This window comes from Rhinopithecus bieti, unplaced genomic scaffold (assembly GCF_001698545.2).
Source record: "Rhinopithecus bieti isolate Rb0 unplaced genomic scaffold, ASM169854v2 scaffold_4709, whole genome shotgun sequence".
NCBI lineage: Eukaryota > Metazoa > Chordata > Mammalia > Primates > Cercopithecidae > Rhinopithecus > Rhinopithecus bieti.
The window spans coordinates 923,425-940,829 of record NW_016805139.1 but is presented as its reverse complement, the minus strand read 5'-3'; the positions used below and the strand labels follow the sequence as shown (position 1 = coordinate 940,829).

The window sequence follows — 17,405 nt, the reverse complement described above, 5'->3', positions numbered from 1 at the left end:
TTGGCAGAAATAAGATAATGTCCAGTGATTCAAATTTCTGTTAATTCAAGAAGGGATAATTGTGGAAAGTGTTTAGAGGCTTCTTCTGAGACTGTAAAAAATATTGTATTAACAGTAACTTAGATTGAATCCTTGTTATACCTATTCCAAAGTTGGGGACTAGAAGATTATTGCGTAGAGGCTAAAGCAGTCTTTGACATTTTTTCTTCTTGTCTGCTTGGCTAAGTGGTAGTTATGTAATATTCCACCTACGTGTAGTCATCATCTAAATAGTAATATTTGAGAGAGGGCACCAAGTGGGATGGTCCTCTGGGGGCTAGAGCAGAATTATCTCTAGGAAGGTTGTTGAGTTGGCTGGGGTTCCTAATTTTTTTCTTGGGGGCTTGAACCTCAAACTCATAACACCAACCTTCAGATAATGAAAATGGGAGAGTCTTCCCAGAATAGTAGAGCTAGTTAATGGCAGATTCCCAGAATAGGATTCTTTTCAATGTGTCCTAAAATATTTTGGGGATGGCCTGGTCGGATAAGTAATGTATATTATCTTCTGGAATATATTATTTTTTTCCTTTTATTTGTAGCTATTTAGCCTTGAGCCAAATGTATGGAATTTCTCTTAGGAAAATTATTTTCATGAAAACATCCTCAAATGTAGGCAATGGGAAAGGGATGAAAATGTATAAATATATAGGTTGAGCATCCCTAATCCAAAATCTGAAATCCAAAATGCTCCAATGAGCATTTCCTTTGAGTATTATATCAGTGCTCAGAAAGTTTCAGATTTTTGAGCATTTCAGATTTTGGAATGTATGTATTCTGTAAATATTCCAAAAATTCAAACATAACAGAAATTGGACACACTTCTGACCCCAAGCTTTTTGGATAAGATATACTTAACTTATAGTAGTTTAAAAAAGTGACATATAGGCACATGTATACATATGTATGTGTGTGTGTGTTTGTGATAAATAAATACATGTTTGGCATAAATAAATACATGTATACAAATATATATATTTTTATGCTACTTAAGTACAACTTGGACCAGAGTAGGAATATTTAATTGTATAAAATGTAATTTTTCTGGATAATTGATCAGAATGTTTTATTTTCTCTTGTAGGAGGCATGCAATTCTGGGTGTCATCAGAGTCCAAACTTTCTGATTCCTGGCAGCCACGCTCCCTGGATATTGAAGTGGCAGCCTATGCACTGCTCTCACACTTCCTGCAATTTCAGACTTCTGAGGGAATCCCAATTATGAGGTGGCTAAGCAGGCAAAGAAATAGCTTGGGTGGTTTTGCATCTACTCAGGTGAGAGATGATAGTTTTTTTCCCTTTAAACTATAGTATATATAATACATATTTTCTTGTTAGATGTATTTTATATATCTAATAAAATCTAAAACATAACATTTTATTATATAATTTATATAGAAATTTATATTAAAATTTTATAAATTTGGTATATATGATAAATTATTTTCAATATATTTAATAATAAATTAAAACTAAATGTAATAGTATTTAATATATATAAATTTATATATTTAATTTTAAAAATATATAATTAAAGTATTTGTTGCATTTTTTCCTTGAGTTTCATAAAATTTGATTGCAGTTTCCAAGTTCTAGGGAACTTAAGCCAAAAGGCTAAAATTCACTGATTTTAATTTTTTTTCTCCTGCATTTCATTATTATGAATTTTATATCTGATATTTATATGTAATAAATCAATTTGTTCCCCATCTACATTTGCCATTTTCATCTGTGGTAACTGATATAAGAGTAGATGTTCAGTTCCATATAGCAAATATTTTCTATTTTCTTTTCTTCTTTTGGAAAGGAAAACTGAAACTTTTAATTTATTGATAATATGTTCATTTATGTGCAAAAATGCTACTAGGATTAACAAGTGAGTTTAGTAACACTGTGGTATAAAATATCAGTATTCAGAAATCCATTGTATGTATATATGAACAATGGAAACTCAAATCAAAGTAGCATAAAATGTGAACTATTTAGGGATTAATCTGACAAAAATCAGTAAGATCTGTACACTAAAAACTATAAAACATTTCAGCAAACATTTTCTGAGCCTCTCCTGTGCTTTAGGCCAAGGAGATTCAAATATGAGTCAGGGAGCATTCCACTGTGAAGAAAGGTGGTTGAATGTCCAGCAACAAAACACTACTAAATTTACTCTTTGAACACCTTGACATATACTTGTATGTACAAATGTTTTTTTTTCCCCTCAACAGGATACCATTGTGGCTTTAAAGGCTCTGTCTGAATTTGCATCCCTAATGAATACAGAAAGGACAAATATCCAAGTGACTGTGACGGGGCCTAGCTCACCAAGTCCTATAAAGTTTCTGATTGACACACACAACCGCTTACTCCTTCAGACAGCAGAGGTGTGCACAAGGGGCAGTTATTTAAAAATCAGTGTAGACAATTCTTTATGCTGGAATACTGCTTTATCTGTAATCTGTTGATTTCAACAAAGACTTGTTTCCAGAGCTCTGTAGAGGAATAGGGAGAAGTGGTGCCCTCCTTTGGTTGAATTTACTGAGCTCTGGAAGGGCGGGGAACTTTGGAAAGATTGGTGGAACAGGAGAAAACACGGGCACTGTAACATTGAGAAAGGAATGAACATAGAACCCTGTTGAGTTTCTGTTCTTCATAGGCACTGTGCTAGATTACTTTACATATGCTATTGCATTTACTTCTCAAAGTAACTAAGAAGTAAGTACATTTATCCCTGTCATACATATGATAAAACTGAGGCTGAGAGTGGTTAAGTGACTTGCTCAAGATCATGTTACTAGTAACAGTAGAGCTAGGATTTGAACTCATCATTCCAAAGACCATGTTCTTTTCAGCTGCTCCACATGTCTTCTTAGGAGAATTGACAGAACCAGTAGTAGAAATCTTACTTTAACTGGAATAAAAGAATATGCTAGTTCTTAACTTTATTCCCTTGATAAATTTGTGGGAGGTTGAGTACAATGGATGAAGGTGATAACTTCAGTTCTCGAAAGTGAGGAAGAGTGGTGATGATAAAGGAAAAGAAGGAATAAAGTTAGGCACAGTCATAGACAATGTGTTATTGTGCTCCTGGGAAAGCCAGGGGATTAGGCCTTGATTAAGGGAGGTCAGGGAAGGGAGATAACTTTAGTTTCTTGTCAGTAGCACTAGAGGACAGATTTGTCAGTAGCACTAATGTGCCCTCCCATGAACAGAGGTGAGGGAGCTTGGGGAGTGTGCACTTTTCCTTCCATCACCTTGCTTACCTATTTGACCCATAGCTTTTGATATGTGAGACAGTATAAAGCTCTTAGTGCTGTCAGTGATTGCTTCTGCTCCTAATGAGGGATAGGACTGATCTGTTGTGCTACTTGGAAGGATCTAGATATGGAAAATTAGCCTCATTCACTTTTTTTCACCTTGATTCAGCTTGCTGTGGTACAGCCAACTGCAGTTAATATTTCCGCAAATGGTTTTGGATTTGCTATTTGTCAGGTATGTAATGATGCTTATTTTTTAAAGTTAAATATGACTTTTTATAATAATTATTTGGTTCGGGGCTTTGCTAAATCTTAGGTAACTTGAATATAATTCTTAATAATTTACATCTATGACTTAAGCAAGATATATCACTGTCTTTAATAAAAAGTATTAGAGATGTTGGCAGCCAGTGAATAGAGAGCAATTATATAGATTGATTTTCTATTTGAAAAATAGTTCTTGGAGATTATTTGCTTTTTGAAGTGAGGGTTAATGTCCTCCAATATGATTCCTGATAACAAATACATGTTTTACTTACGATTTCTTAATGTTCATCTGAGAATATGAAAGTCAACATGGTAGAATTATTGACTTGAGGGGAGGAATTGTGTCCCTTTAATATAAAATCTCATAATAGTAAATATAACAATTAGAGCATAATTATGTTCAATCCTCTGGTACAGAAAGAAAATCTAAAGAAATCTACAGTTTTATGGTACAGCAGGAGCTACAATAAAAATGGAAATAGTATGAAAAATACTGAATAAGATAATCATTACACTAAATAGTACATAAAAATATTGAGGACTTTAAAATCATCTCATTAGAACCTCAAGATGATATGTGATAGGACCAAAAATGGTTGCATGCTTGGGTAGAAACAAACAACCAAACAACCAAACAAAACATTGAAACACTTACTGAGAAAGGAAAAAAATGGCTATTATGGAGAAAAGTACTTTTTTCAAAACCAGCACTATCATTCTAGTTGAGAGAGCAGATATACTTGCTGAGTAGGGCAGGTATACCTTGCTAAACAGGTATAATTTAGAAACTTCCAAATAATTCTAAGATTATTTTGCATTACACTCAGAATACAGTACACATTTTTTAAAACTAAAGGAAAAATGATCACAGTGAAAAGGAATGGTATTTAGTGAAAAGGTCAGAAAGAGAAAGTAAACAATTTTTTTCGATCTTTACTAACAAAGACCATGGGAAAATTCTCATTCTCAAACTGTCTTGCAATCCAAGAGTAAATCCAAAAGTAAATATGCTGTGTATTCTAGATAAAAATTGAAAAACTATATGTACTTAAATCACCAAGTTGGTTGGAATTCATTTTTGATAAACCAAATGTAGAGAAATTACTGAAACCAAGTGAGGTTTTACTTGAGGCTTGAAGCACACAGGGGTAAATGTGGTACTTGCTGGTCAGAATGTTCATCAATCCCATGTCGATCTCAAAATGCAGAAAACAAAAGGAAGGGACCAGTAGGCACTTCTCATGAGGGAGGAAAAAAAATTACAAAGAAGTTGGACACCCAGAAATGGGTATTGAGATTTCTTACAGTTGATATTTTTATACGTGCTCTGGAAAAAGGAAGGCAAAGAAAACTCATGAGTTTGCAGTAAATATTACCCTCTTTTGGGTAATAAAATACTAAACTGTTGGAAATAAACTGCAAGATCTTTTAAAGTTCCCTGAGTGAGCAGTTGAGCTTTATTGCCAAATGTAAACCCTAATACTTAGTTATGGATGGGCATTAATTATGACCTGAGAGACAAATAGAGTAGTCCTTGTTTGTTTCCTGATAGCATTGGTCTCTAAAGGGATAATTGCATGCCACTGAAAAGGGAATGATGGAAATAACAGAGAGCATCTCTCCAATTTTATGAGACTATTCTTCAATTGCTTCAGGAATACTCTATAATTTAATTGTTATACTTTAAGGAAGAGTTGACAAGTGTCCAAAGTAAGATAACCAGAAGGATCAAGTGGATGAAGGATTATATGAGTTTGGATTGTGGCAGAATAAGAAGACTGCAACTTTTAGATTTGAAAAATGAAGGCTTAGAGGATTTTTTTAAGTGTGCATATCCATGAGGGATATTAGATGTTAGTTCTGAGGTGTGTGTGTGTGTATGCACATGTGCATATGTGTATGTGTGTTAGGTATAAGTTAAAAGAAAACACAACCTTACAAAGCAACAGTAAGCTTTACGAACCTTGTTATAAAAAAGGGGATGAGGTAAAACATTTAAGTAGATTCCAATCCATCCGGGGATGAGACTGGACTAGCAAGTTTTGAGTACATTCCTAAGCTTCTGATTTAGGATCCCTTTGAGAAAGACGCAGGTCCTCAGGCTCTCCCATTATGTCTACAGCACCTTTAACATCAGTGGTGGGTACAGAGTAGATGCCAAGAAAGACCCAGTTGACTTGAAAGCTGTCATTTATTTTATCATCTTTGACAAATGTTGTATGAACAAAAAGAATCCTCAGCAATGTTCAGCTAAGGCTCTTCAATGTTTTAGTTTTGATTTATCATACTGAGAGTTTCTGAAGTTCTAGTTAGAGAGAAATGACTCCTTTTGGGCAACTAATTTCCTTAGAAATTAGTGAATGCTCTCAAGATGGTTTTTTCCTCAAGGGAATGTTTACCCTCTTTGACAAAACATTATCCTCAAATATCACCCATGGTGTGTTATTGTACTTGTTTTGGAATATTACCTAACAAAATTCTCCATTTAAAAATAATTTTATAAATTGTAATACTACTTGTTAATAGTGATACTTTGTTAGCAAGTAAAATTATTTTTTTTTCTAGTTTGAAGATTAAAAATCTTACTGGGTCCATCCAAAGAGAATCATTACCTAATACAGTATTTAGAAGGCATAATGATAGAAGTTTATGTCCAATTTGTTATTTATGCTAGTTTATTTTTTACAGCTCAATGTTGTATATAATGTGAAGGATTCTGGGTCTTCTAGAAGACGAAGATCTATCCAAAATCAAGAAGCCTTTGATTTAGATGTTGCTGTAAAAGAAAATAAAGATGATCTCAATCATGTGGATTTGAATGTGTGTACAAGGTAAGTGTCTGCTTAGGTCTCTCTTCTTTTTTTCCTTTAGAAAATAGACTTGAAGGTTTAATTATGTATAGTTGTCTAACTATGTCAATATAAGAAGTTATATTGAACAAAGAATTCAATTATGTACTACACTTCAGATTACAAACTAGAAATACTACTAATTATATTCAAGCATTTATTAGATGCATACAAAAATTATTTACAGGTTTTCCCTGAATGTATAACAAATTTGAATAGAACAGTGTGTATATAAATTAATAAAACTCAGGTCTAATTTAGGAAATCATATTTAATACTTAGAGTGGTTATTTCTTGTTACGAGTTATTTTTCTGTTGAAATAATTATTTCAGGTTCATACTGAACTTTAACTGTTAGGCATTTAACCCAAAACTTTATGATAACATGCAAATTCAATCAAGAGGATAGTTTTTATTTAGATACATTGAAAATATTCCAGTTTAGGAGTTTCTCATACTAGATAATTAGACACTTAACAACTGAAGCTTCTGGGAGTACTTTTCAAGTTGACTCTTAAATTGTTCTATATCCAAAGCATCTGAGAATCTTGTTAAGTAATGAAGAAAAAGGGTTCTACCTCAACCCTACCGACTTCACAGTAAGACTGGGAAGCTGCAGAGTTTTGGTCATTCCACTGCACACAGGAATTTGAGCACACTCCTTGTGAAAGTTTTTGAATAGAGGCTTCACATTTTTTTCTTTCGTGAATCTATTCTGTTACATCTGCCTTATTTGGTCTTGAGCTGGGACTTAAAGATGCACTGGCATTGAGGAGCTGCTGTTTGCTCTTCTAAAATATCCCATAGTGTCCTGGTTTCACTGAGCTTATTGTTGAACTAGAAGTCCCTGGTGTGGTCCTGAGCTGGCAGATGTTCTTCAAGGTCATCTCTGGGTGTTCATCCAGGTGGCCAGCCGTCACAGCCATTGCCTGGACTCAGTCTCCGCCATTACCGCTACTGTCTGTCTTTATCTTTGGACCTTCTTGTTCATGATTTTGGGGTAAAATGTCCCACATATGTCCCATTCTTCACCTTCTTGGGCATTTTGGGCCAGCAGTAAGGGGATATCAGAATCTCTGCAGTGGCATCCTTTTCAGCTGAGAAGAAAGTGGGACTCCAATTATTTTTTACTAGTCTTCCAATTGGTCTCTGTTATAGAATAACAACTTCAAGTTATTATTATTATTATAAACAATAACAACCTACAGTAATTACAATCTTATATGCCAGGCACTGCACCAAACACTTTTACGTGCATATCATTTAATTCTTACAGTAACTCTGTAAAGTATGTGTTATTATTATCCCTGCTTTTCTCAAATTCCTGGCCTCAAGCAATCTTCCTGCATTGGCCTCCCAAAGTGCTGGGCTTACAGGCATGAGCCACTGTGCCCTGCCTATTCCTGCTTTTTCTCATTCATTTATTTATTCCCTTAGCAAGTATTGGTTGAGCCTCTACTATGTGCCAGGCATGGTGTCTGTGTGTCAGGTGTGGGAATATAATTGTAAGCCAAAAAAGACACAAGGTCTGCCCTTGTGGAACTTGCTGTTTGAGATGGATACAGAAATTAATGGAAACAATCCCCTAAGCAAGTCTTAAATTCCAATTTTGAAAAGGGCAAAGAAGAAGACCCTCATGGAGTTATGAGAGGGAGACTTTTACCTCTTAAGAGACATCAAGTGAAGAAACATGAGGAAAATGAGGTGGAGCCAGGATTCAGACTATGAAGAGACCTCAGCATTTATAGGGGTTCATGTAAGAATGCAGGATTTCCAATCTTAAGCATCAGGAATCAGATGGACAACAGAGTTTGGGTGGTAGGTAGAGCCTGAAGAAGGGAAATGTTTTCATGTGAGGGTAGGGGTTTCATAAAAAGGATTTAAATGCTGCTACTAGTTTTCTGAGAAAAATCTGTTATGAAAGACAAATAATGTTTAAGTGTATTTTTTCACCAGCACATTATAAAAAAGAGGATGTAAATGACGAGTTGATGGGTGCTGACGAGTTGATGGGTACAGCACACCAACATGGCACAAGTATACATATGTAACAAACCTGCACATTGTGCACATGTACCCTAGAACTTAAAGTATTAAAAAAAAAGAAAAAAAGATTACCTGATATTTCAGACACTTTATCCTATCAACAGGGTCCAAGACCTTACCTCATACCAGGCTTTCTGTGTGGCATGATAGTTTAACAAATTCTGCCCCAGGCTGGTAAAGAGATCAGATCAACCAAGGTACTTTTAATATGTACCAAAACTATAATCTGCATTGTGCTTTTAAATGTTTAAGCATATTGACTGTTTTTTTCTCATCTATATTTTTTCTCATATGCAAACACTTCTAGTTTCAATCCATTTATTAGTTCTTAATAACATCTACTTTGGCTCAGTGCATTGCCAGCAGATGGTTTCAGTTGCATGGGACTGCAGAACCGGCTGAAGTCAGCAGTTGTACTCTATGGCTTTTCAATCAGTCATGTTTGGCAGGCATGGGTTTTCTGCTCTAAAAGCAAGATTTTCTAACAGCCCTTCTTGCTTTTGCCATTTAAAAGGACAACAGGTACTAACTTAATGCTATGATCCTTTTAAATTGGAGGAAAACATCTTTCCATACTCACTTAGCTGGGCTCCTTCTGCTCCAAATGAAAAGCTCTTGCCATCAATTCATTTTAGAAAAATATTTATTTTTAAGGAGATAAAATGTTGTTGGTGCCCAGATCCTCTGATGCTCACATCATGTGCAACAAGGTGAGAGAAGGATGCAGTGTAATAAAACTTTCCAAGGCTTGTAATTCCCTCATGGTGGCCAAAGAAAACACAAAATGTTCTTCAAGTATATGGGAGAACAAAGGGAAGGCCTCTCCCTACTGGTCTGATGTTTCTAAAACCAGACGAATAAAAGGTTGCTAAGAACTTGGATGGGACTATCACTAAGTGGTCAAGTGATGCCTCCTTCTCAGGGCCTGGCTTTTTTGGAAGTTTGGTGCTGTCAACTTTTGACAAAAGAAAAAGTGCAATTTGGTTTGGAATCACCGCTAGAAAATAGAGTTGTCTGTTGAAAGGATGTATGTTGTACTGTCACAGTTTATAAGCACAAGCCTGTTACACTGCAGGCATTGCACACCATCTGTCAGATGAACACATTGTTGTATCATTATTCCTTATATGGTTGAAAGTTATAAGATTGCCACACATGTAAGAAAACGATAACCTGTTTTAAAATTCTCTATAGTGAATTTTATTTGAACTCAAACAGTATTTGGAATAACATTTGGTGGGTTTGATTTTTGTATGAAGATAATTTGATAACAGCTGTGGGTTTTTCCTGGGGAGTTTTCATTCATCCTCCCCTCTTTGATTTAGGTTTTTGGGCCCAGCTAGGAGTGGCATGGCTCTTATGGAAGTTAACCTACTAAGTGGCTTTATGGTGCCTTCAGACACAATTCCTCTGAGCGAGACAGTGAAGAAAGTGGAATATGATCATGGAAAACTCAACCTCTATTTAGATTCTGTAAGTAGTAAAACATAAGGTAACCTGTTGACAAAGCTACTGTGTTTTGTGTTCGGATGTCTACCTTACTTTAAGTATGTTTTCTTTAAGTCATTGTTATTTCAAGTTTTTGTGTCCCTGAATGAGTTTAACATGGCAACTATATATTTATCTCCATTAGAAAGACATAACTATAAAATCAGTTTAGAGAGTTGGTGTTAATGACAAGCCTGATGTAGGTCTTCATAACTAAATCTTTATTTCATGCCAGATGTGAAATACATAGAAATTTCCATATTATTATTAAAACAATTCAGCCCAGATCTGAATTTGAGAGCCTTTTTGCCTCAGGGAATTGCCTAGGCTGGAGTGCAGTTGTGCAATCATAGCTCACTGCAACCTCCAACTCCTGAGCTCAAGTGATCCTCCCACTTCAGGCTCCTGAGTAGCTGGGACCACAGGTGCATGCCACCTTGCCTAGATAATTTCCTGAGAATTTTTTTTATAGAGACGGGGTCTGACTTTGTTGCCCAGGCTGGTTTTGAACTCCTGGCTTCAAGTCATCTTCTGGTCTTGGCCTCTCAAAGTGTTGGGATTACAGATGTGAGCCGCCATGCCTGGCTGGAAGACGAATGCCTTCATTACACATTTTAAAATTCTTCCATGAAGCTTTTAACAAACCTTGAAGGGGTTAATGTTCTTACCTTGAAAAATTAGGTGCTAAATCATGGAGGATTATTCTCAGAGATTTAATCTTGACATAGAATTATTACATAACCTTCATGTACTCTTTCCATCGCTGAATGACTACTACTGATTCGAGAATAAGGTGGATACAATGTGTAGGTGAAGGTAAGTGAAGAATTCCAGACTCTGCTTGGTATGTCTCAAAACTGGTGGTACGTAAGTTTATTCTTTTCTTATAGCATTTATATGAGCTTCATAGGTTGAATTGATATTGAGTTCATAGTATTCTAAGGATTTCATATTACATGGGTGGGTTTGATGTTTCTTATTTCAGTTTTTCTAAGTATGAATCAGAAATATATTGCTAAATATGTACTTTTAAAAAGATAGTTCTTGAATGTTCTCATTTGTTTTAGCACTTCAAAACCTCTTTGGTTAAAGCCCTGTTAAAACTAATTCAGTCTCAATATAATGTTAAATAACAGTCTCTAGATTCTTTTACTCTTTAGGAATTATCTTACATTAATCACTGCTCGAAAGCCGTGGGCCTGATTTGGAACTTAAAAAACAAATTTAAGGTTTTAATTTAGTAGTGTAATTGGTTTTGGAGTTTGTCTTCTATCTTTGATGCTCTTGTTAATGGTTATTTTAATTTGAGTGTCCAGTACTCTTTGAGTGGTCAGTTTGACTTTTCATTTACTACTATTGGCAAATAAAGGAATGTTTGAAGGAATTTACTAATTTCTGATTCTTTAACGAGTGTTGTTTGCCAAATTGGCCAAATCTATTCCCCTTGGAGACAGATAGACTGGCCTTGTGTACCCCATCTCAGTAATTGGCTGTGGAGTACAGCCCCATCTTAGTTACCTCACCTACTGGGTGACATGGCTTGCATGAACTAAGGGCAATTCCCAGGAGAAGGAGGCTGCTGTGAGCCATTAGTAGTAACTGGGGGTGGGGTACACCATCTGAGACAGGTGATCTAAGTGCATGCACCCTCAGGCTTGCTGCTTACTTAACCACTCTAATTCTCAGTATCCCATTCAGCAAAATGGAACTAAGAACAATACCTTTTTGTAAGCATTGTTTTACAAGTTAAATAAGATAGTTCATAGGAAGTACTTACTGCAGTATCTGACATGTGGAAATCCTCCCTAAGTGTTAGTCTCTATTTCCTAAAATGGTAAGAAAAAGAAATGTCTTTACTTAATGATGAACACACAGTGTGCCAACCCCTTAAGACTGTTTTGCATTTCTCAAGGTAAATGAAACCCAGTTTTGTGTTGATATTCCTGCTGTGAGAAACTTTAAAGTTTCAAATACCCAAGATGCTTCAGTGTCCATAGTGGATTACTATGAGCCAAGTAAGTATGCTCTGGAGTTCTTAATACTTTAGAAATTAAGCCAGGCATTCATTCACTTATTGGAAGTGACCACCTGTTGGATTGGTTCTGTGGCGAGGGCAGGATTTGGTAGGAGGAAGTATAGGCGATGGGGAGGCAGCAAGTGAGCGTTTCATTTCAGTGAAGACTATTGATAATTTACAAGGGTCACATGATAGGTTTTAGCATATGAAATTTAAACACGATATATTTTTTCATGTTTTAGGTTTTTAACTCACAATTATAAACTTTACAAAGAAAAATTGACATAGAGAGTCCAGTTATGTTTCATTTGCAAGGTATTGCTTCTATTCCAAGCACCCATTCCATCTGGTTCCAGCTTTAAAATGGGAGTTCTTCTAAAAGTAGAGCTACCATTTGACCCCACAATCTCATTACTGGGTATATACCCAAAGGACAATACATTGTTCTACCAAAAAGACACCTGCACTGATATGTTTATTGCAGCACTAATTCATAATAGCAAAGAGGGCATTGACCCTAGGTGCCCATAAACTGTGGATTAGATAAAGAAAATGTGGTACATGTACACCATGGAATACTATACAGCTGTAAAAAAGAACTAAATTATATCTTTTGCAGCAACATGGATGCAGTGGAAGGCCATTATTCTAAGTGAATTAATGCAGAAACAGAAAACCAAATACCCCATGTTCTCACTTATAAGTGGGAGCTGAACACTGGGTAACACATGCACATAAAAATGGGAACAGTAGACACTGGGGACTTCAAAAGTGGGGAGGGAGAGAGGGGAACAAGGGCTGAAACACTCTCTGTTGGGTACTATGTTCATTATTTGGGTGACAAGGTCAACAGAAGCCCAAACCTCAGCATCACATAATATACCCTTGTAACAAACTTGTACATGTACCCTTGAATAGTAAATAAATAAATAACAAATAATAAATAAAATGGGACTTCTTCAGGAGAGAACATGAACAGCATCTGCAATGCAGTAGCATTGGCTGGAGTTAACTGTTTCTTTATCGAGGGAGTCTGGTGTTTTGCTGAAACCTACACTTGATAACATATTTTAAAAGTGCATCAAGAAAATATAGCCTGTTTGGAAAATAACTTGAATTTCTTTGATTTTCTGGCAACTCATTTTATAAAATGATGGAAATTTAGGATGTAAAATAGAGAGCTGGTTTGGAGATGGCCCAAGTTTAATAGGATGAATCCATGTTCAGTCAGAGTGACTTTTGTATGTGATCTCTGACCTAATGTTTCTAATTGTAATATGCCTTATTTTGAATAAGCACTTGTGGTGGCTCAGAATCATCACAATGCATGAGAAGCATGAGCATTTTTGTGTGTTAGGTCGTTGTAAATAATTACACTTTAAATGAGATGAACTTGTTCCCATTGTTGTTAGTGCTTCATAGAGTATTCAAGACTAAGATGCAGCACCAGTTCTCTCCTCTTAGTCAACAAGCCACTTCCTCTTGTCTTTTGCCTCCTGTTGGCACTGAGGAAGAGGATTCACCCAGGTTCTTGTGGGACATTTGGGAAACAGTGATGTGGCACTTTGTTCCTAGTGGAGGGATGGAATACACTGTGGAGACCCAGTGACAGTAACTAGTTATCCAACTTTATTACTTAACTTAGTTGCAAAATTCCCCAACTTATATTTCTTGGGTACATGGGGAACATTTTAAACATTTGAGAAACAAAAATAATTCAGTCTATGCAAATTTTTATGGAAAACAACTTACTTATGAGGAGGCCATTTTAAAATGAAAATATGGGAAAGATCAGAATAAGCTAAACCTTCCAACCCATTTTAGATAATCCCAAAACACATTTGCAATATGGACAACAGTCTCTGAAAAATCATGAATAAATTTGACAATAGAATATGTTTTTAAAACATTATAAAACTCATTTATGTTTTACAGTGAGTTTACTGTGGTGTTATAGGTACTTTATGTAGTTTTTTCATGTTAGCTTTTAGATACTATATGCTCAGTGTTTTAAAACAAGGTATTGCATAGGCAGTCTTCCCTTCATATTTATGTATTTTTTTACTAGAGCCCAGGGTAAATGCCTCTTTTCAGTAGTTCTAATGATTAGAATTTGATTTGAGTGCATAAAGAATGTCATCCTAAAATAAACTCTTGAGGAGGTTAAACAGTCCTCAACTGAAAATTCTCCCTGATGCAGTAAGAGATGAAAGTGGTGCTTGTGATTGCAGTGTGCAGCTGCAGTCTATTTGCTGTCTTTTAATGCTGGCCAACTGCTGGTGGTAGACAGATTGGACTGAATGCATTGTTTCTCTTTTGGATTTGGTTAGTACTTTGGATCATTCTTGGACATTTCAGTTGTTTCTTGTAAAGAAAAATAAAATTAGGTGAAGAATGGAAAACTCAGAAAAGTATATCGAAATGCTCTTATGTTTTGGCAAAGTCAAGGTTTCTAAACAAGGGAGCCGTGTGAACTGATGTCTGCTTCTTTGAACAGGGAGACAGGCGGTGAGAAGTTACAACTCTGAAGCGAAGCTGTCCTCCTGTGACCTTTGCAGCGACGTCCAGGGCTGCCGTCCTTGTGAGGATGGAGCTGTAGGCTCCCATCATCACCCTTCAGTCATTTTTATTTTGTTTCACGCTTCTGTACTTTTTGGAACTTTGGCTGTGATTTATTTTTAAAGGACTTGGTGTAACACTAACATTTCCAGTAGTCACATGTTTTCATAGTGGAATACTGCTTCTATTTTGAAAACAGTTTTTTTTCTTTCTATGGGGTTAGGGGGGTGGTGTACAACAGGTCCTAGTATGTATAGCTGCATAGATTTCTTCACCTGATCTTTGTGTGGAAGATCAAAATGAATGCAGTTGTGGTCCATATTTTCTCTCACAAACAATCTTCTAGAATTTTTTTTGAGGTGTTGTTTTCTCCAGAATAAAGATGTTATTTAGAATAGGATTCTCCTCTTTTGCTGAAAAGAAATGACCTAATTCTAAGCATTATTACACATCCATGTGTGCTTAAAGACGGCATGTCCCCAGAATGGGAGAAAACAGCCAGCAGAGGAGCCTTCATCTGTTCCCTTCCCACCTCCAAACCTAACCTACTGCTGACCCCACCCAACCCACCCCATGCCCAGTGTTCAGTAGATACCTTCTTAACTGGAAATTCTTTCTTTTTAGAATCTATGTGGCTGAATTTTTTTTTTTTAGCTGCTCACGGTCTTTTTCTCTTGATAATCTGATCACTACACCCCAGCCGTTCCCTCCCTCTCTTTTCTTTCTGTAGAGAAATGGAGGGGCAGTACATGTTCCCTGTGCTTTGCACACTATCTCAGGAGGTTGTAGAGCATACTGAAAAACTGCCCTGGGTTGCTGGCGTGTGCTGCTCTCCTTCCACATCCTCAGCCCCCACACCAGCTCTATTTCAGGCGGTCAGAGAGCACAGAAATATGTGCCTCGTAGGGACTTCGCATTAGAAGATCCTGGACAGGAAGAACACTGCTAGCCAGGAGCTACAGCCAAAATACTAGATAAGTCACTGCAGACAAACCTCCCTGCCAGTTTGGACGAAAGAAGCTGCGGTTCTGTGGAGAATCCAGAAGCATCTTGACATGATTGCTGACCTAAACATCCCTGGCATTGGCCAGGGATCCTGTGTCAACTGCTTCTAGGCTCAGGAGTGTGAGCATCAGCTGCCAGTTGTCAGTGACATCTGCATGCTTGCTGTGAACTTTTAAGATCCCGAATCACTGCACACTCAATCTTTAGTGCCCTGTTCTGAAGGGTAAATATAATATTATCTGGATGCCGACTTTGACATTTTATTTATTTTATTTTTTGAGACGAAGTCTCGCTCGTTGCCCAGGCTTGGAGTGCCCAGTGCCGGATCTCAGCCTCAACTACAAGCTCTGCCTCCCGCGTATTACCCATTCTCCTGCCCTCAGCCTCCCGAGTTAGCTGGGACTACAGGCACGGCCACCTCGCCTCCGGCTGGTTTTTGCTATTTTTTAGTAGAGCACGGGTTGTTACTGTGTTAGCCAGGATTGTCTCGATCTCCTGACCTCGTGATCTTGGCCCGTCTCGGCCTCCCAATAGGCTGGAATACACCTGAGCCACCGGCGGCCCAAGCCCAATTGGATGGACAATTTTAAAGATGAATCCCCCTTTTTTCTTTTCCTCATTCTCTCTTCTTTTTCTTTCCTTCTCCCTTTCTTCTTTGCCTTCTAACATATACTGAAATAATTTAGATATGTGTCAACAATTGAATGTATCTTAGTACTCAGCCTAGACACTCGTTTACGTTCTTTCCTTCTTTAGCTCTTATGCATTTCTCTCAAGTGACATGGAAAAAGTAATTGCGCCATGGCTCCCAAAGAATTTGCTTTGTTTTTAGCTACTTTAAAAATAAAATCCAATCAAAAATAAGGTATGCAAATGTATCTTTTAAATTAATTTTTAAAATGCTCTTCTTCTTTAGTGAATTTTCAGAAGTTATAGTGAATAGATGTGCATATATTGCTTATGAGATATTTTGGAATATTTTGGATACCAGGGTAGGAATAACTGACAATCAGTATTTTAAAGCTGGCAAACCTATACGTAGAAAATAGATTCCCAGATAGTGGTCTATGAAGAGGGCCGTTAAGTATCAAATACCTACTTTTCTTGCCTTTTTTTTTTTTTAAAGTGGGAAAAAGTTTCTAGATCTCTTACACTTCTGACACAATCTGTTCTAAAACAGGCACTTGTTATGTTGGGACCTCCTCGTAAACGTGTTTTTGCCCTTTATACTCTGGGAATTCTTTAAAGGTGAAATCATCTTATAAAGAAATTGGGGGAGGGTCTTGGCAAAAGACTTTTCCTTCCTCTTCCCTGGCCTGGGAACCTTATACTGACAATCAATACTTTATATTTTAAAGTACATAATTTATAGTTAACTTTTAGTGTAATATATTAGGAAACACTAGAATGGAAAGGCCATTGGAAGACAGGTCGTATCTTTTTCAGAGCATATTTCCTTGTTTAAAAACTAGCATTTGAATACTTTTACTGTGAAGAACTCCAAGTTTTCAAGTTAAAAGTCACCTCCTAGGCCAGGCACGGTGGCTTACACCTGTAATCCCAGCACTCTGGGAGGCTGAGGCAGGTGGATCACAAGGTCAGGAGTTTGAGACCAGCCTGGCCAATATGGTGAAACCCTGTCCATACTAAAAATACAAAATTTAGCCGGGCGTGGTGGCATACACCTGTAGTCCCACCTACTCAGGAGGCTGAGGCAGGAGAGTCACTTGAACCTGAGAGACGGAGGTTGCAGTGAGCCGAGATTGCGCCACTGCACTCCCGCTTGAGGGACAGAGCGAGACTCCGTCTCAAAAAACAAAAAACAAAAAAGTCACCTTGTAACTCATCTCTTTTTATTGTAAGTTTATTAAAAGTGAAGAGGGCAA

At 36.8% G+C, this 17,405-nt stretch overlaps 1 protein-coding gene across 1 annotated transcript in view; it reads left to right on the top strand.

The window, feature by feature from the left end:
• The window catches only part of CD109 (CD109 molecule), a 152,841-nt gene extending 137,963 nt beyond the window's left edge, over window positions 1-14,878 (top strand). Inside the window, 8 exon segments of the mRNA XM_017871333.1 lie at window positions 1,122-1,312; window positions 2,260-2,415; window positions 3,458-3,523; window positions 6,244-6,386; window positions 9,776-9,923; window positions 11,851-11,953; window positions 14,453-14,582; window positions 14,584-14,878. Coding sequence (XP_017726822.1) covers window positions 1,122-1,312; window positions 2,260-2,415; window positions 3,458-3,523; window positions 6,244-6,386; window positions 9,776-9,923; window positions 11,851-11,953; window positions 14,453-14,582; window positions 14,584-14,626 — 980 coding nt within the window. The 3' untranslated portion in view covers window positions 14,627-14,878.
• The last annotated feature ends 2,527 nt before the right edge of the window (window positions 14,879-17,405 follow it).